General features: G+C 44.4%; 1 protein-coding gene across 1 annotated transcript in view; it reads right to left on the reverse strand.

Moving 5' to 3' along the window:
• Positions 1 to 320: 320 nt before the first annotated feature.
• Positions 321 to 20,351, reverse strand: part of lamb2l (laminin, beta 2-like) — a 61,733-nt gene continuing 41,702 nt past the window's right edge. The window contains exons 15-35 of the mRNA XM_070968281.1: positions 15,956 to 16,096; positions 13,448 to 13,609; positions 13,157 to 13,278; positions 10,962 to 11,082; positions 10,376 to 10,568; positions 10,111 to 10,254; positions 9,662 to 9,893; positions 9,414 to 9,577; positions 8,996 to 9,220; positions 8,486 to 8,700; positions 8,268 to 8,364; positions 6,772 to 7,144; positions 6,476 to 6,660; positions 5,795 to 6,042; positions 4,741 to 4,956; positions 4,505 to 4,649; positions 4,122 to 4,329; positions 2,367 to 2,508; positions 1,951 to 2,127; positions 1,690 to 1,855; positions 321 to 1,070 (exon numbers count right to left, since the gene is read on the reverse strand). Coding sequence (XP_070824382.1) covers positions 934 to 1,070; positions 1,690 to 1,855; positions 1,951 to 2,127; positions 2,367 to 2,508; positions 4,122 to 4,329; positions 4,505 to 4,649; positions 4,741 to 4,956; positions 5,795 to 6,042; positions 6,476 to 6,660; positions 6,772 to 7,144; positions 8,268 to 8,364; positions 8,486 to 8,700; positions 8,996 to 9,220; positions 9,414 to 9,577; positions 9,662 to 9,893; positions 10,111 to 10,254; positions 10,376 to 10,568; positions 10,962 to 11,082; positions 13,157 to 13,278; positions 13,448 to 13,609; positions 15,956 to 16,096 — 3,813 coding nt within the window. The 3' untranslated portion in view covers positions 321 to 933. The remainder of the gene's footprint in view (positions 1,071 to 1,689; positions 1,856 to 1,950; positions 2,128 to 2,366; positions 2,509 to 4,121; positions 4,330 to 4,504; positions 4,650 to 4,740; positions 4,957 to 5,794; positions 6,043 to 6,475; positions 6,661 to 6,771; positions 7,145 to 8,267; positions 8,365 to 8,485; positions 8,701 to 8,995; positions 9,221 to 9,413; positions 9,578 to 9,661; positions 9,894 to 10,110; positions 10,255 to 10,375; positions 10,569 to 10,961; positions 11,083 to 13,156; positions 13,279 to 13,447; positions 13,610 to 15,955; positions 16,097 to 20,351) is intronic.

Consider the following 20,351-nt stretch of genomic DNA (forward strand, 5'->3'; position numbering starts at 1 on the left):
ATGGTTTGGGGAAGTCTCCAGGAAATGAATGTCAGTGTGTGTGTGTGTGTGTGTGTGTGTGTGTGTGTGTGTGTGTGTGTGTGTGTGTGTGTGTGTGTGTGTGTGTGTGTGTGTGCTTTGAAATGTGGATAGGAGGGAGCGGCTCTCCATGCTCTGAGAGGTAAAGACAGCACAGCTGAGGGCTGAAGACAGGCACAGAGAACACTCTTATTGAGTTTATGGCGCCCCCTTGTGACAAGGAATTAAAACAATATGTAATATACACAGAAAACATGCTAGTGTAAATACTGTGCACACATTCACACACAAACAGACACATACTGTGATGAATTTACATAAACTGTATCAAATTTATTTGTCTCCATCCTCACACCTCAGAATGAATTTTGCTTATGAGAATACTGCTGTATGCATTCATATGTATTCAATCAAGAGTTTCTTTTGTAATAAAAATAAACACACAATTTAATTTCAAAAATCAAACATTTCCACATATTTCTTAATAGGAGCGTCATATTGTGAATACCATACTAATGTGGGTCAAATTACAGCAAAAACACACAAAGTCTTAATAGCACTTTTGGTCAAGATAACAAATTTCTGATAACATACTCTTATATATTCCTTCTGTTTATTATTTATGAATTCAATTATCATGGCTGATAAAATGAAACAAATGCTCTCCATTTGTTGTAATAGCTTAAGACAGAAACACCACAGTGTTGATATCTAGGAGTCAAACGGTGGAACAGTACAAAGTCAGAGGAAGGCATTTCTGTGATATAACACTACATCTGTATTGTGTAAAACTTGAAACTATACCAGTGAACCAATCAAAGCAGATTTTTCTTCTCATGGGTCATGTAGTTATTCTGTCCCAGTCACAGGCTCACAGCAGAGAATAGTAAACAGGGAACTGTAACATCCTCATCCTCACACACAGTTACTATACTTCTGCACTTGTTCCCGAATCTCATCCCGCACCACAGTGGCGTTTTCCTTCAGCTCATCCAGCTCCATGCGCTGCTTCTGCATCCGCTGCTCGTTACTCTTGAACTTTTTCTCCAGTTCTGCAAGCACAGGGAGTTAAACTGATGTCAACATGGGTCACAGCTAGAGCTGAACAGCAGCAAGGCTGATTAAAGTAGCCACAGGAGGTGAGAGCAGTGTGAGCTTCAGAGCAGGTCCATCAGAATCAAAACTTACTGCACAACTTCTCTCCAGTCCATCATGACTTAATCACCAAAAGTAAGAAAAAGTGACCTGAACAGTCTCAGACAACCCTGCTGAAGGTACGGTGGAGTTGTGCTACATGTTTTAATTTGGATGTACCAGTGTGATATAATGTCAGAGATTATATTATATCAATGGAAATTTCCTGATATTTCTTTTATAGGAACAGTGTAACAAAGGTTTTTCTGTAGGTCTAAATACTATATCTTACATATAACAATGCAGTTTGTTATTTGGCTTGGAGCTACATCAAGGCTGATTCTGGACATTTAGGGAACATTAATCTTTTATTAGAATACTTTATAACAATTCTCATAATTTTCTGTCATCAACATCAACAACTTTTCACCCCCACTCGTGCCTGTGACTTCTCCTGGTTGTAACCCCCCACAATGTCCTGCACAGAGCCCACTGAATGGACAGACTATTAACATGAGAAGAAGCTTGTGAACTCACTCCTGAGTTGTTCTATCCCCTTGCTGGCTTTGTTGAGGAGGTCCTCTGCCTCCTTCTTCATATCCTTGGCCTTCTGGTTGATGCTGTCCAGACCTCCAGACCCCTCACCGAGAGAGTCCACCTTCATCCGCAGCTCACGGTACCGCTTCTCTGTGTTGTTGAGGCTCTGTGAGACAACAGCATTCATTTTATTTAGCATAAACTGCTTTCATACGCATATCTTTTCAAAATAAAAGCACAAGTTGTTACGCTCATCGTTACCTGCTCCAGTGAGGATGCCACATGTGTGGCATTGTCAGCCAGTGCTTTGGCATCCATTGCCATCTGTCTGTTCTGCTCCGTCTTGTTCCTCAGAGCTTCCACCCCCATGGAGAGATTATTTAAACGCATCATGACCTCCATCTGCTTATCCTCCAGCTGTGTCAGCCTCTCATCCACCTAGAAGGGAATGACACATAAAGAAGTGTAAGAATTAAGAGGGCAAATGGAGCGATGGGGGAGCGAGAATGTAATATTTTGATGTTGGAGAGAAAAAAGTGCTCTACAGTCAGGTGGTCCACCTGCCCATGTCTGAACTGTGGAAGTAGGGAGAATATCTGAAAACCTGCAATTTTATACATTACAGCAAACAAGTTATCACACGCTCAAACACACAGCAACTTTCAAGCATGTTTTACCTCAGCTGTAGCATTCCTGGTGCTGTTCAGGTTGTCGCGGGCCTCACGCATGGCGTTTCTTGCTTTCTCTATGGCCTTCTCAGACACATCCAAAGCCTGCTTGGTATTATTGGCTGCATCCTTCACTCCCTCTGCTCGGCTCCTGCACAATGCCAATGCACAATACTGAGTGAGAGAGACACATCACATCACATGTTCATGAAGGAATATTTCAAAATATTGTGGTCTTGTTAGAAATTAGATCCAACAATTCAGACTTTGTTAAACCTGCAACCTGCAACAGATTTTTTTGGCCAATTGGCAACAGTGGAAATAAGTTTTGTGCAGTTAAAATAAACTAAATATGACGTGTTAATTAGGGTACTTCAGAGGTGCTGGTAGGTGGATCCACCAAACCGAGCCAAGCTAGCTGTTTCCTGTGCTAAGCTAAACTAATTCTTTGTGCCAAGCCACTCTCTCTTGGCTGCTGGCTGTAGTCTTTTATTTAACAGGCAGATATGTGAGTGGTATCAGTCTTCGATATAGGTGAATAAGTGTATTTCCAAAAATGTCAGACTATTCCTTTAACTTCAGTAAACAGATGCCTACATTATCTCCACATCCGGCAGACAGACCCATTTATTGCGACTCATGTTTCTGGTCACTCCATGTAAGTCCAATGTTCACTCTCTTTGTAACTTCTGAGGGAAATATCTGTCTCTTCAGATGTTAAATTAGGGTAGTACACAGCATAGTATGTTTAATTAGTTCCACTGACTCGTTGACAATGGCACCGTCCTCCTTGTGTGTGACTCTGAGATCAGCTATGAAATGCTGCAGCTGTCCTACAAGACTTGCATGCATGTGTGAAATCTCTTCCTCCACCCTTTTACATTTCACAGACCTCTCATGTAGACTGGGAAATCAAATCATGGACTGTTGTGTTCAAAATGCTTTTTCAAAGCAGTACCCACCACAAACTTCCCTTCACCTCCACTCTATTGCTGTCATGCAGACAGATGCTGCATTTAAACTCTGGACAAACAAGACTAAAAGCATCTGTGAAATCCATTTTTTTTGTTATGACCCTTTCAACAGATTGAGAGGAGAAGCTCTGTGGTGTATTTGAGGCAAATAAAAGTTTGCCTCCATGAAACACCATGATGTCCCAAAAAACCAATAACACATCTTCTGCCATATTGTGCTATTTACTGTATATGGAGTATTAGTAGAGGGTTATATAATACCATACATGCTGCAAATATCAAGACACTGCATTTCACGAGCAAAATTCCCAGTAATAATAAACCTGAGTGAGGAAACAGAACTTTTACTTAAATGTCCTGAGAGCTCAGTGGAGCTCAGCGCTCTCCGTATATTAGGAATCTGTCACCAGACTGACTGTTAGAAAAGCTCTGAGAGTCAATTTCTGTTATTCAAAGGACAGAATCTTACACAATCTCACATACAGATCCAACAGTATGATGCTGAGTGTATTCTGAGAGGGAATATTATCTTGAAAAGAAAATACACATTGATTCAAATCTTGGCTGATTCATAATTTCCTCTTTCTGTTACTATACGGCCTGAAGGTTGACAGGTGCGGCTGCCTCTGCAGGTCACAGCTGTGTTCTGAAGGCTTATTTTGGACTTTCACTGTGGATTCACTCATTGCTGAACTCTGATTCATAGTAGCTTCTGCTCTCGTGGATCAGTGCTGGTTATTGAGCCCTGCTGATGCAGTTGAACCTCTGTCTAAAGGGAATGTGCACATACTTGGCCTCTCTAGCTTTGTTGAGCAGCTCCTTGGCTTTGCTGATGTGCTGTGAGGTCTGGTTGACGATCTCTTGGATGTTGGTGAGGTTGGAAAGGCTGTCCTTTATCTGCATGATCATTTTGTCCAGAGTGGTTCTGTTGATGGGCAGCTCGATCGACAAGACCTGCAGAGCCACCTTCTCTATGCTCTCTGGATCCGCTCCCTCCTCTGGAAATCAAAAAGGAGGGGAAACAATGCAAAATGCAGGAACAAAGAAAAAATGAAAGCCCAGGAAATCATTTCTGCCACAGAAGAAATGCTTCTGTAGCGGTTAGACATAATCTTCAATATGAATTCACCTCATCCAAAGCCAAGATCACCAGTTACAACAAAATCAATATACCAGTGAGGAAGTCTCTGATCTGCTTAATGAAATCTTTCAGCTTCTTGTTGTTGTTTTCAAAGTGGTCCTTCTTCTTCCGGGCTTTCTCCAGCGTGTCCATTGCCTGGTTCTTCACATCCTGTGTCAGAGAGGCCATATCCTGGAGCTGGACACAGAAGACCAAGATGTCAGCGGAGAAAGTTTAAACTTGAAAGCATCTGTCACTGTCACTACATTCAGTACAAATGTTTCAGCACCTTTCTCGCCACGTTCTGCAGCTCCTCGTTGGCAGCGTTCAGACTGTCGGTGACGCTCCTGGCATGATTCAGCGCTGCCACAGAAGTGCTTACCGTCCCGTTGCATCCCTCTCCTCCACATACACGATTGCCCTGATTGTCATAGCAACCAGCACCACCACACTGACTGTCCGAACAGCTGCCGTTGACACTGGAATTGCTATGACCGCCACACACCTGGAGAGAGCAACAATACACTATCACTCAGATGAAAACGAAAAATAGGAAAATGTTAATTTTCCTATAAACAAGAATAAAGCACAAATAAAACATATAAATATGAATCTATTTTTATGCTGGCTTGTAGACTACCAGGGGGAAAAGTATAGTAACGACAGTGAATCAACAACAGATAGCCTAAACAATTACCACCTTTACTGGAAACATTGTACACGATCATTTTTTTCCACAGCCTGCTGTGTGTGCTTTTTGTATGCAGAGTAGTGACACTTACTTTCTGTATGTTTTCAAGAACTGTTCCTAGAAGACTCTTAAAAACGGCCAGACAAATCTATCTAAGTCATAAATAGAGGGTGATGGGCTACTATTCTAGAAAAATATCCAGGGTTGTTCACTAAACTCTATCCATCCTTGTCCAGTGGAAGCACTATGACAACCTGTGGCCACTAGATTTCCCTGTAGGATATGAGCACGTTAAACCAATTAAGAGTAATAAGGGAAAACAAGAGCATTGTCAAGTCATAAAACTATATTCTCTGTGTTCATAAACTACAAACTGGACAAATCAACATTGTGGTGCATTACAGGATAAATCTTAATTCCCATGTTTAAAAAGCATCACGGAGGTCAAAACACTGTCAGAATCGCTCTTTCTGAACAATCAAATGCGTTTTGGTCACTCTTCTGTTTAAACATAGTGTGTTGTCAGTACTGATAAACCTGACAGTGTAGATTAGTATCTATCATCAGCTTTTTATGGAACATTTTCCATGCAAGACTAATATGGTGCACATGGATACATGAGTGAAATGATGAATGGATGAAACCTGCCCACCTTGTGACTGAGGTGATGGACCTTCTTATCCAGCTCATGGGCCTTTTGCTGCAGCTCGTTTAAGGATTTGTTCTGAGCAGCCAGAGCACGGTGGAACTTGTCTTTATTGGCATCCAGCAAGTCTTCAATGACAGCGCGGGTTTCTTTGGAGTGCTGCACAGGACTCTCAGGGTTGGACACTGTGAAGTTGCACTTCTCCTCAGCCTCCAAGGACTCCCGATAGTACTTCTTCACCTTCTCAAATTGATCTGTGAGGACACAGGAGCAGGATTTAAGAGTTTTAATTACAGTTTTTGAACATTTAGCTTGGTTGGGGTTCACCAAATTTGAATGTGGACATTATTTTTATTACTTTCTAGTCTAGTCTACTTTTTCTTTACAGTGATGAGCGTTTTCATATATATTGTAGATTTTAACCTTTGCTCATACTGTTCTAAACTGTACTGTCACATGACTTTTTTTTTCTGGTTTTTGCCTTTATTGGATAGTGCAGCCGAAGACAGTCAGGAAAGAGGGAGGGGGTGACATGCAGCAAACAGCCTGGGCTGGAATCAAACCCGGGCCACTGTAAAGACTCAGCCTCCATACATGGTGTGTTTGGTCTACCAGGTGACCAAACCTACCAGGGTGCAACATGACATTTTCTACAACAAAATTCACTGACTCGACTGATTTTGCTACCTGCAAATCCTGAGGTGAGGTAGTCTTCCAGCAGGTGCTGTTTGTGAGCCACAGTGGTGTTGACGGCCCTCAGTTCTCTCTCTAGCTCGCTCAATGTGCGTCTCAGTGCCTCTTCTTCTTCTGCTGTTGTGTTTAGCTCTCGGGAGACGCCCATCAAACGCCCATCAGTCAGGGCAATCTCAGCCCTGGAACACAAAGAGCGAGGTATTTCATACAAAATCTAGGTAGATGGTGGCAGGTGATGCATGATCCTGGCCAACGTCACTGAACATCATAACACTACATGACATCATCACCTGAGGTCATCGATGCTCTGTCCAATCAGATGGTGGATCCTTTCGCTGTCCTCCGCACTGATCAGATCCTGCACTTGCTTCAGCTTCCTCTCCAGCTCTTTGATGCGCGTGTCCCCGACTCCCGGCGTGACCCCGCTCTCCAGGATCTTCTGCACGGTGTACTGGATGTGATCCAGGTCTCTTTTAATCTGGCATACGGCGTCATCCCACAGCTGGAAGCACGGGTGACACTGGACACACTTGGGGAAGTCTCCGGTGAAGCCGCGAGCGCATTCGTCACAGTGCTTCCCCGCCGCTCCCTCCCTGCATTGGCACGCCCCCGTTGATCGGTCACACTGGGCCATCTCTGAACCCAGCGGATGGCAGTTACACTCTGAATGGAAGGAGGCAGAAGGAGAGTCAAGAAACACAGGAGGAGAAGACAGAAAAATCAAACAACAATAACACCTCGTCTGGTGTTAGAAAGGCTTTTGCTGCCTCACCATGCATCACTGTAAAGCAGATTAAGCCAGACTGCCTCACTGACACTGTGCATGTGAGTGCAGGCTGTAGGGATTTCACAGTTCACTGAATGTCAGGTTCAAATTCTAGTTTAATGATTAGCAGCCGCAGCTCCCTGCCCCTGTCATTTACTGCTCGAGAATCACTGATAATCATTGATGTTTCATACTTCCAAACAAGATATGTAATGTCTTTATGTGTATGTTTTTAATGAACTGATGGATATTTTTGTGACATGTTTACTCAAAATGATCTCATTGAAATTCCTGTAGAATAAAACTGAACTCATGTTTTTTCCCTCCACAGGTTTCCCTGCTGCTCTTGTAAATCCCATCTGTTACGCTTATGCCTGCTTTTCAGAGACAGAGAATATTCACCACAAAACAGGCCATCATCTAAAGAGCAAGTTAAATTAGTAAATCCAGCAGAACATATAGCCAGCCTCTGTAAACATGTCTCCTCCTACCCTCCCTAATGCACGTGCAATAAGAAAAGAGATGCACACTGCAAACAGTTGGATAAATGACACACAAACTGAGTGTGTGTTAGCATGTGCGTAATGCTGATCAGAGACAGGGACAGAACGCCTTACAGTTTGTTTTTCAGTCACATTTTTCAGTCATTCATCTCACGTGCGTCTGACAGGACACACAGGCTCTTATTTGAATAACTCCAGCTGTCCACGTAATGGTTTGCCTGCTGCTTGCATGTTAACTTGACACAAAGCCTGTGTTTTGTTTCAGTTTGCATGTGATTGTGTGATGGACCCTGAACTGGTTGTGAGAAAGGATCCACAAGAGGAATTAAATAAGCCTTGCTCCCTTTGAAATAGAGTTTTCAGTGATTGGGCAGAATACACAGATCGCTAAATGTCTCTCCATAATTACTGCTGGAAATAGACAACTAACACATATCTGCCTCAAAAATGTGACCCCGTATCGTAAGGTAAGGTTTGATCCTTCCTTTTCTATAGTATCTGTCACAAGCTGACTTACCCTGACACTGCACCCTTGGGTCTCCCCAGTGGAACTGCTCACATTCATTGCACTGTCTACCTCCAAAGCCAGGACGGCAGTGGCACTGGCCTGTGAACTGAGACACAGAGAGACAGATTGGGAAAAACGGAGACAGACAGATATTGATATCTAGTAAATTTTCTTAAACCTTTGCATCAACAGCTTCCAGGCTTTTGGAGGCCTCCATTTTTCCTCACCATGTTGCAGTGCGTTCCTGTGGCGTGTGTTGGGTCGCAGCCACAGGGCTCACAGCCTCGGTCCTGACCATAGTTCCAGTGGTTAGGAGCACACTGATCACAGTTATGGCCGGCCACGTTCTCCCTGCAAGGGCAGGCTCCGGTCTGCCTGTCACAGTGACACTGGCCATCACTGCAAGCAGACTGGATGGCGCCAGCAGTCACGCAGGTACAACCTGAGAAGAGAAGCATATGATATGCTCACACAGAGAGAAGGCAGTAAGGCTTCACTCTATGGGCTCCATAGCACTGCAGACAAAATGAATGCTTTTGAAAAACTGTTTGGTTTGGACGTAGTCATTGTACGCACGCATAATGAAATATATTTTTTCTCTTTACATTTCAAAGTTGGTGGTACATCACTGACTTTATTCATAAAATAGCTTCAGCATCTACATCGTCAACACTTAGAAGAAACAGAATTTGATCTTTATTACAGTTAAATGAAAAAAATCTGCTATCATCACTTACGTCTGCAGTCCTGAGCCAACGCGTTGCCATAGTAACCATGCTGACAGTGTGCACAGGATGGGCCATCAGTGTGGTACAGGCACTTAAGGCACTGACCGGTCCTGGGGTCACATGACCCAGGATCCTGGGTGTCGATGTTGCCGTTACACTTGCATGGCAGGCACTGTCCACCGCCTTGCTCTGGGTTTCCATAATAACCAGGAGCACACTGGTCACAGCGGGGCCCTGAGGGAGAAAGGAGAGAATATGACATGACAATTGGAACTCTACACTAATGTGAGACTTCAGTGGAGGGTTATGTATTGCTGAGTCTCTACACCCTAAATTAGAGCAGGCCAGCTCACCTAGAGGAGTAGAAAGTGATCAACCAAACAAACAAAAGAAAAGTGAACAGTGTCACCGCAGTGTGATGGCTTACCAGTGTAGCCTTGTCTGCAGTTACAGATGATCTGGTTCGAGGAGTGGTCTGTTTCACAGGAGAGGCCGTTAAAGTGATCTGAACCGGGGTTACCAGGGCAGGGGCAGGGCCGACAGTGCTGCCCTGAACCAAGCACCGGGTTTCCAAAGAACCCATCTGCACAACTGGGACAAAAGAGGGAGACATTTCCCATCAGTCTGACAACCAGGGATGAAGTTAAGCACAGACTGACACTGAGTGAGCCTTACTGTTCACAGAGGTGTCCTGCTGTGTAGTCCCTGCAGTCTCTACACTCCCCGGTGCGGGGATCACAGATGTCTGCGTGGCCGTTACACTGACAGGGACTACAGCTGGGGAAGCCCCACTGGCCTGGTTGGCAGTCTGAGCACTGACGTCCGGTGGCTCCCGGCCTGCACTGGCACTGGCCTGTAACTGGGTCACACTGGTGGCTCAAGGAACCCTCTGAGTGGCAGTCACAGGCTGGATGGGAGGGGGTATTTAAAGTTATTCAGGGTCAGTCTATTGATAATCACTGTTTGGAAATGGGCTCTGGTTACTCAGCTTATTGCAACTTGAGAAACACATGTTGCCTTTAAGCTTCCTGTTAAACTTACAGGACCCGACTTATTAATGGCACTGAGTAAAGGTGTCATCATGTTATCGCTGACAAACTGTGCTGATAGCACAACATACTCACCAGTACAGCCATTCACTCCAAAGCCGTAGGTTCCTGGGGCACACTGGTCACAGAGCCTACCCATCACATTGGGTTTACAACGACACTGACCTCCAACCCTTTCACACTCACCACTGAGGGAGCCCTGAGGGTCGCACTGACAGGCTGGATACAACACATACAGAAAAGACAGGGAACAGCCACTTATCTACTGTGTTTAACAAGCTCAAAAACTCTGAACCCACATCCTCTAAATCTTGTTTTGTGTGTTCATCTGTCAACTTACGCAAAGCACCATCGTGGATGATGGATGAAATACTGCAGATGAGTTTGGAGCACATCTCAGCCAGAGCAGGCATCGGCGTCATCATAAAGGAATCCAGACACATGTAGCGAATCATCTCCTCCCGCCGCTGCTCTGCCTCTGGCTCATTACCTTGGAAACCAGGAAGCTCAGTGTATTTGGGAATCAGAACCAGCTAGTTGGGAGGAAAAACAAGGATTAAAAAAGTGGAGGATTATATTATGGTTATTGCTATGGATGTAAACAGGGTGGGATTATAAATCAGGTGCTTTAAATGAATGTTAATTAATTTATTTAAAACCTACGGCCAGAGAAATGCAACACTTGCAACTGTAAATTTCCCACCACCAGGGGGAGACCTCATGTTGGAAGCAAAAAGCAAAATGCAGGTGAGATCACCTTTTCTGAGATCAGTTTAAGCTTGGTCTTTTTATCATGACAGCTACATTGGTGGCAGGCTACTTATTAAAGCCATGTTTCTTTAATGTTTTGTTGGAAGTCTACTGCTGACTCTCTAACAGGCTTAGTGGTGGATAATGATGGTGGTGAGCTGACAGATTTAACTCACCGAGTCAATCAGAATGAAGGCTGTAAGATGTCTGTGAGAGACCCCATGGCGCTGGAACCTGATGGCAACCACATAGCGATTACTGGGCTCGAAACAGAATGGCCTGGGCATCTGGATGTATCTGGACACATAAAATACATTTTAAAATACTAAAATACATAAACGCATGTTCATTTCTATATATACCCGTATGCATATAGTTTGTCTGAATGTGCTCCTCTGTATTCTCTCTGTTTCCTCTCTGTTTCTCTTTTCCTTCTCTCTTTCTCTCTCTGTGTTTTGTGTTTGTGGCTTCAAATGACACGATGAAGTACTGGCTGTGCCTCCCAAAAAACACGGAGGTCGCCACTTACAAAAAAATTTTACTCCTAACCTCTGCAGGCACATTAAAGGATGTTGCAGATACCATAGCTGAAAATGCAGGCAGCTTGTTGTTTTTTCACTATTTTGCACTGATACTTGTATTTTGAGTCATTTATTAACCAAGTACATTTTTGCTTTTACTCGAGTCATTCTTTATGAAAGTAATTGCACTTTTTTGCTTGTACTCTACCCACCACTGACTACTGGGTTAGCTGCTGATCGAGTCTGTTCCTGAGCAGTGGCTCTTACACTCAGGAGTTGTGTACTGCGCTTTCGAGTGCATCATTGTATTACAGGCCTGTGGTGGACACAGATACCGTATGTTTTTGTGTCTTTTGTCAGAGCAGTAGATTTATTGATTACTTGATGTTAAGAGATATAATAATACATAAGAAAATAACAATAGAACAAAAATGCCAACACATTACCAACCTTTGCTTTACTGTATGCTTGGGCCTTTTCTAAAAATGCTGAATAAGCTTGGACTCTCCCAGCTGCTCATGTGACTATGACATTTAGGTGAGAGGTTACTTCCTACTTCCATGCCATGTTTCTAAAGCAACCACTGTTCCCCAGGGGCGGCCTGGCCCACTCTCTACCTGCCTTTGGCGTGTGTTTTGGGCTCACTTTGCTAATTGGTTTTGGCTGATGGACCAGCAGAAGAGAGTGGAAGGCTGAGACAGCCAGATCCAGGCAGTGCCTGACCTCATAGTTCCAGATGAGTTCAGACTCTGAAAGACTATTCAGCAGGTTGAAACTAAACAGTCCAAGTGCTAGTCTTTCCCCGTTTGTTATCCTGTATCCTACTTTTGCTTCATTTCATTTCTCAGGCTTCAAATGATCTTCCTGTTCACATAGATAAAATGAGTCTATTAACAAGCCTTTAGACTAAAAGGGCGCCATATGAGAACAGCCAAATGTAAATGAAAATGTATGACATAAGAAATATGATGACTTCTGTAATGAAAATTTTCTATCTTTTCTGATTTCATTTCAAGTTGATCTGTAGTTGATCACCATGTCCTTAGTGTTAACAAGTCTCTTTACCAATTTGAGCACAGAAAAAAGTTACGTCCAATTTTAATTCTTTCAGTGTCAGTGAACAGTGTTGGTTGCCAAAGCTAAAAAAAAGGAGGCAATAACTGGTACAATTGGCCTTTGATCTGTGAGCTGGTCTGAGTGCAGTGCAAAATAACAAGCGTCTCCAGCTATGCTAGCAGTACTGTGAAAGTGAGCTAAAAGCTAACATGCTAACATGATCACAATGGCACTGATAACATGCTGTCATTTAGCAGATGCAACGTTTATCAAGTTCTCCATATTCGTTTAGCCTATTAGCATGCTAACATTGGCCAATTTGCACCTACAGGCATAGATCACACTGATGTGATCTATGCCTGGGATAAGCTGAGCCAGGTGTATGGGGTTTTATATGGAATGTCTACACTACACTGGACTGTTGTCTACTCGTCTCCAAACCTTTTCCCTAAATCTACATACAACAAAGCCTCATATCACAGTACCTGATCCTTATACAGGCCTTCTGGTATGTTTGCCTCCTATCAGTGAATCAATGGTAAAAAAAATACCACAGGGTACAGTGACATGAGGATACACTCATACAGAGCAGACACGCCAGGGCAGGTTTAATAGACAACAATGCAATGATGCAGTTCATCCTCATCCATAAAACATCACAAAACACTTCAACACCTGCAATACCTGAACAAATCCTTTAATGAATCAATCAAACACATTGGTTACAATGACTTCTCACTCACACAAACACACTTACACATACACTTACTTACACAATACACAAGTGTAGGTACCTGTTGCGGTGCGGCAGGGTCACTGTGTAGAGCTGTTCAGTTGGTAGGAGGTTTCCACACCGGAGACTGGAGGGCAGCAGTACAGATGTAATACTGACTACAGCCTCCCAGTCCTCTGTAGACTACACACACACACACACACACACACACACACACACACACACACACACACACACACACACACACACACACACACACACACACACACACACACACACGGCTTACTTTAAAAGAACTTCATTAATTAGGCGAAAGAGTTTTCCATCAGTCATGTAAGTCATGGTCACACACCTCAGGTTCGTAGCGGATCATGATGTCATACTCCATGGCATAGGGGATGTTGTCGATAGTGAACACCAGGCCGGCACCATCTTTGACACGGGCAAAACCAGGTCCCGTCCACGACACCATATGGCTGGGGGTGTGCCCTCTATGAACAGTCCTCACATCTGGCTGGGAGATGCAGACAGATCTTTCTCAACTATTACCACCTTTACTTTAGACTATACTTCAGCAATCTCTGCATCTCCTTACTGACATCTACTGTCTTCAGGATGACGAGTGTGTGTGTTCTGTATCACAGGTTCCTGGAATGCAAAGACTAATAAAGCAGCTGTTACAAAGACTAAAGCTGCCTGTCAATCATATGACACTGATCACTGCTTTGGATTCTAAAATCCTAAACGCAACTAAACTTAATGGCGTGACATTATCCTTTTAGTTTAAAAACTTCAAAACTGAAGATAAGTTTATACTGTAATTATTAGGTTTGGTGTAAAATTGCACAGGCAACACAGAGTGAGCTCCCCTCGAAACTTCTGAGATGTTTTCATTTACGTAACTGTTCAAAGCCCAAAGAAGTCAAATTATCTAATATTTCATCAAAACAGAACTATTAGAGAAAACACCCAAAATATGAACACTATATGCAAAAGAACATTTGTTTTACAATGCATCAGTATTACTACTTAATAATATAAAAGATCACAATACAACAGTTACTATGACCCTAAGCCAGCAGAACAAGCACTTTATTTTGAGACTTTCAGGGGATTTTGATGCCAAAACCTTTCCACTTCAACTGCAATTTTGAAGTATTTTCTCATTGTTGTATTAGCACTCTTGTGTAAGAGAAAGGTATTCATTCTTCTTCTCTCTTCTGAGACGGCCTCTGAATGGGGTCAATACCAGTCACATCCACATCTGCTGTACTTATTTGACTTTGTCCGAGAGAAGAGAGAAGAAAAACTGCCTTGTTCTTCATATGCCCAGACTGAAGCTTAACAGTTTTATTTCAAAGGGTTAAAAAAAACAATACTCATATAACTTGACAACTTGAGTAACCTAAGACTTTATATCTTTGTTGGAATTGTTTAGGAATTAAGGACTTTTCACAATGAGCAATAACCCATTATTATCTGTCTTTTTCTTGCTAGTCCATTTAGAAAATTTTCCGTAGCAATGACTTAGCAGCCTGTGGGTTGTGACAGGGACATAGAGATGCTTTTACATTTTTTTCCCTTTTTCCCTAATTTCACCGAAAAAAAGACTGTGTCTTTGTGTTTTTGGTACCTTAGAATGAGTTCTCATGTCAACAGAGGGAGCGGGTCCTCTTCCATGGACTCCACCATGTTGAACCATCATGCTTCTACAGTAGCCTTACCTGACAAACCACGCTTCACATATCCCGGTGTTGATTACTTGGGGTCGATTGATGGGAAACAGGGCCGCGGTATTGTGAAAAGATACGGCATGCTGTTTACCTGCCCCACAACCACAGCGGTGCACACAGAAGTTGCACACTGGACACTGACTCCTGCCTGAGTGCAGGAGTATCCACTATGTGTTCAAACAAACTTTATTGGCTCTGAGCATGAACTTTGTGAAGCCATTCAACTGTGGAGCCAGTCAGAGATTCGAAATGCAATACGATGGGTGTTCAATCCATCTGTGTGATCTCACTCTGTGGGAGTATGGGAACGACAGATAAGATGCTTTAAGGACCACTGTCTAGGATTTAGTGGCATTTAGGGGTCATTCAGTGGCATCTATTCCCCTCACTACACCACTCCCTTTCCAAACAAGTAGGATAAACTACAGTGGCTGCAAAACTCTCAAAAAATGTGTAAGGTGCTCTGTAATGTTAGTGTTTGGTTAGTCTATTCTGGGCTACTGTTGCAACATGACGGTGCAACATGGTGGAAATGGACCCTCTCCCTCTGTGGATAAAAAGAACTCATTCTAAGGTTACAAAAAAACAAACACTCTTATTTTCAGGTGGTTTTCAGGTGATACCTTAAAGTTGCACCTTTCCAGGCCAGTAAAAAGGCTGAATGTAAGTGAAATACTGGAATTTTTCACCTCTTACAGTCTCTAAGACACATTTGAATCAGCAAATACTAGATATTATCACATCTTAGACCCTCTAACAACGCTTGAAATAACTGAAATACTGGATTATTTCATCTCCAGAGGCCTCACACTGTCCTTAAAATGAGACAAATCCAGTAAGGAAAAATCTCTGCTCACAACCCATCACACACAGGACAACCTGTGATGTGGGGTTACAAGTTCACATATCTTAGGGTGCAAAAGCCAAAAAAGGTAGAAAACCACTAATCTACATTATTTTTTGTCCAATGGCCAACTGAGTTCACTATTAGACCCACAAATGTCACAAGTGATAGCACTTACTTCCAAAACATTGTCTTCTCACTTTAACATGCTAATCCTAAGATTCTTGTGTGTCTTGTCAAACTATAAGTGAAACCAGTGAATGAATCAAAGCAAATATCCTACTGTTTGCTGGAGCTGGCGGATGCGTCTCAGTGCTGCCCGATGTTGTTGGGAATTGGTAATGTGACGGTGACGGCGGTGCCTCCTCAGCTGGTTGCTGAGGTGCTGGACACAGTCAGTCTCTGCCTGAGGACGAACTTTGCCCTGAGAGGGGAGGGGAGGAGAGGAGAGGTGAGGAGAGGAGAGGAGAGGTTTTTTTAAAAAGCCATTTATTTGCCAACTTTAACACAAAATCAAATCCTCATCCCTTCTTACAATGAGCTAAAATATTCCTGAATCACAGAAAGAAAAACAAAAACACCACAGAAAAAGAAAAAGTCTGTCCTATTCCAGCATTAACATTCAAAAATTAGTAATGAGCTCTCCATTGCCCCCTAGAGAGCAGAGAACCCCCCCAATGCCCCACATGTGACTGAAAGTCTGCAGATTGTCCACCATCTTATAATATGTGTATTCAATCTTTAGTCGGGCCTTCAGCAGACCCTGCAGCACCAACAATGGCTGCACACTGCCGACACCTTTATCCAGATTTTTCCTCGTCAGCCAGATGGCTAACTTAGCGGACCCTGAAAGAAAGCTGATTAAAGTGTGCAACATTTTCTTTTTTGCACTTTATCTCGGGCCATATATAAACAAACTAAAAGAAAAATCTTCCCCGAGGGCCTGAAACCAGGACTTTAAAAGTTCAAACAGCGCAGCCAGCCGCGGACACTGGACAAACAGATGGAAAATTGTTGAGAATTGAGAAAATTGAGTCTGAACAAAACCCACACTCCTCCCCTAGCTCCGGATCAAGGTGTGCTCTGTATCTGTTCGTAGCTATTGCCCCATGTACAACCCTCCATTGGAGGTCTGCTGCCCGCTTATCCAGGGGCAGCTTATACAAGGACCGCCAGGTGCCTTTGGGAGAGGTGTCTGGGCCGAAAAACTCCGTCCACCTCGACTCCTTCAGCTCTGCCAGAGAGCGCAGGTGCAAAACCTTAACGCAACACTGGTAGATAGCTTTCTTACCAGCGTCCTGAAACTTGTCCAGCTTTGGGGTTGCAAGTGAGAGCAGCTGTCCCCCTCCTTCCTGCCACTCCCCCACAGAAGGTGTGACCACCACAGAAGGGAAACCATACTCCATCCCCTCTGTCCACTGTTCACATTGAGCATGGTTATTAATGTTAATGTAATTAATGTTCTGAATGATGCTGGCAGGGCAGCACAAACCTCTTCCGCCATTCTGTTGAGTAGCCTCACAGAAGTAATGCCACTCCTGTCCCTCAGGGCATCCATACTCAACCTTGCCCTCATCAGGTGGCCCAGTTTGGTGCAGCCAGCTGTTCTGAGGTTAGCCCTCAGGCTGGCTGATTGCAGTGTCTGTGCTCTAAGGAATCCATTGAAGAACAGAGGTTCCTCGAATAGCCACATGCCAGGAGTCCCTTCTGTGGTGCGAGATGAGTTAAAAATCCTCCATGCTTGCACCACAGAGCTGTAAAACGGAGTCAGCCCTGTCAGGTCTACCTCCTCCAGTTGTACCAGGAACAGCTGTTTCTTGTATCCCAACCTCCCGGCTCTCCTCAGCAGCAGGTGAGCGGTGTCCAGCCAGCTGGGACCACATCCATATAATATTTCCTGTGCCGTTCGAAGTCTGAAAGAGGCAATCTTTGCCTGAATGTTAATGAGGCCTTGCCCACCTTCATCCACAGGAAGGTAGAGAACTGCTGCACGAACCCAGTGCCGGCTGGACCAGAAGAAGTCTACGATGGCCCTCTGGAGATCCTCAATCAGGCCCGGTGGTGGTGTAAGAGGGACAAGTCTGTGCCATAGAGTCGAGGCGACCAAGTTGTTTACGACCAGAACTCTCCCCCTAACTGGGGTAGCAACCATTTCCATTTAGACAACCGAGCACACACTTTCTCCATCACCCCCTCCCAATTCTTGGACTGAAAAGCCTCAGTGCCCAGAAAGACCCCCAACACTTTCAGGCCCTCTTTACCCCATTTGAGCCCTCCCGGCAAACTGGGCACTGGCTGACCCCTCCACTGCCCGACTAGCAACGCTCCACTCTTTGCCCAGTTCACCCGTGCAGATGAAGCCCTCTCATACAGGGACAGGGCATCCCGCAGACCGTGAACGTCCCCCTGGCTTGTGACAAAGATATTTACATCATCCGCATAAGCAGAAACCACTGGAGGACGCTCACTGAGAGCAGGACCCGGCAGCGATAAACCGGTGAGTCGACCCCTCAACCTGCACAGCAAGGGCTCAATGGCTAAGCTGTATAGCTGGCCTGATATAGGGCAACCCTGTCTGATCCCCCGCTGCACAGGGATTGGCCGACTCAGCCCTGCCCCCATTTTCACCAAACACTGCGCACCCCTGTATAACAGACTAACCCACGACATAAACCCATCACCAAAACCAAAAGCCCTAAGTGTAGAAAACAAATAAGAGTGATCTACCCTATCAAATGCCTTCTCCTGGTCTAGTGATAAAATCCCTGTGTTTACATCACAAAAGTTACACATTTCTATCACATCACGAACAAGAAAAATATTGTCCATTATATTTCTGTCAGGTATGCAATAACTTTGGTCTGTGTGGACAATGACACCAAGTACACTGTTTAGTCTGTTGGACAAGGCTCTAGAGAGAACCATGTAATCAGTACAAAGGAGCGCCACTGGCCTCCAGTTCTTAAGAAGAGCCAAGTCTCCTTTCTTTGGCAGGAGTGAGAGGACTGCCCGCTGGCATGAGACAGGAAGAGAACCTGTCCGGCGGCACTCGACCAGAACTGCGTGAAGGTCAGATCCCATAATGTTCCAGAACTGTTTGAAAAAGTCACTGGAGAGACCGTCAATCCCAGGAGCCTTCCCAGATGCCATCTGATGGACGGCGGTGGTCAGCTCCTCTAGAGTGAGCTCGGAGTCCAGAATATCCTTCTCCCCTGGGCTAAGCTGGGGGAGCTCCTGCAGCAGCTCTTCCTGACACTCGGTCCTACAATCCTCCGCAGCAAAGAGATCAGTGTAAAAATCCACCACGTGTCGCCTCATCTCCTCTGGGCTGGTGGTGACCCTGCCATCTGGGAGCTTCAGGCAGGTCATCATCTTCCTCTGTGCTGTTGACCTTTCCAAGCCAAAAAAGATGGCGCTTGGGGCATCCATGTCCTTCAGATGGAGGAAGCGAGACCTTACCAAAGCCCCTTTCATCCTCTCCTGTAGTAAGGAGCTTAGTTCCTTTCTTTTCACTTGTAGCAGAGAACCCATATTAGGGTCTGGGTCTCCGTGCAGCCCCAACTCAATGTTTTTAATGCTGGCCTCAAGGTCATGCACTGCCGCCTTTATCCTAGAAGTGGAATAGGATGTATACTGTTGGCAGAAGACTCGGACTTGGGCCTTGCCTACCTCCCACCAAAGTTTCAGGGAACTGAAGAGGGGTTTCCTCAGTTTCCACTGCTGCCAGAACCCCTCAAAAGCCTTACAAAAGGTAATGTCCTGTAAGAGCTTGTTATTAAAGCACCAGTACGAGTTAACCCTTTTACCCGGCGAGGTTACCATTTCCATGGCCACAAGATGGTGATCTGTAAAGCCAACTGGGCAGATGCTACTGGAGGCAAGCCTGGAGCTGAGGCTTCCAGAAATGTAAAGCCTGTCCAACCTGGCGGCACTCACCCTGTTATTGCTGACCCTCACCCATGAGTACTGTCTCGTGTGGGGATGTTTAACCATCCATGTGTCCAACAGATCTAGATGTGTGGTGACATTTTTCAAGTGAAGTGATGATTGTGGATGTGGTTCTTCATGTGTCCTGTCTAAAGTGAAATCTAAAGTACAGTTAAAATCCCCACCCATAATGATCTGCTCATTTTGATATTTTTGCAGCTCATTTGCCAGTGTGCTGAAGAAACGAACTCTGTCAGCGCCGTGGTTTGGTGCGTACACATTTACAAAAACAAAAGCAGCACTTTGTATTTCTGCCTTAACAATGAGTGCGCGACCCTTCACCACCTCAACAGAGAACAGAACAGTTGCGTTTGCTGATGGTGTAAACAAAATTGCTATCCCCGCACTAAAATTTGTGCCATGGCTGAGGACGCATGGTCCATCCCACCATAGGCCCCAGTCTACTTCATCCCCTGAGACTGTATGTGTTTCCTGTAGAAGCAACACATCCAACTTTTTTTGAGTAGCTAACTCAGAAATTATAGCTCTTTTATGCCTATCCCTCCCACCATTAATGTTTAAGGTCCCTGTAATAAGGCTCTGCATGAAGAGGGCAGAGAAGAGAGACAGACAAAGAGACACAAACAACAAACAGTCAAAAAGAGGAAGCACCGTGCTGTGCATGATCATATTTTAACGTTTAGTTTTCCGCACACTTTTACCCTTAATTTTTACTTCCTTTCTCAGGGCTG

The sequence above is a fragment of the Chaetodon trifascialis genome, chromosome 8, assembly GCF_039877785.1.
Source record: "Chaetodon trifascialis isolate fChaTrf1 chromosome 8, fChaTrf1.hap1, whole genome shotgun sequence".
NCBI classification, from domain to species: Eukaryota; Metazoa; Chordata; class Actinopteri; order Chaetodontiformes; family Chaetodontidae; genus Chaetodon; species Chaetodon trifascialis.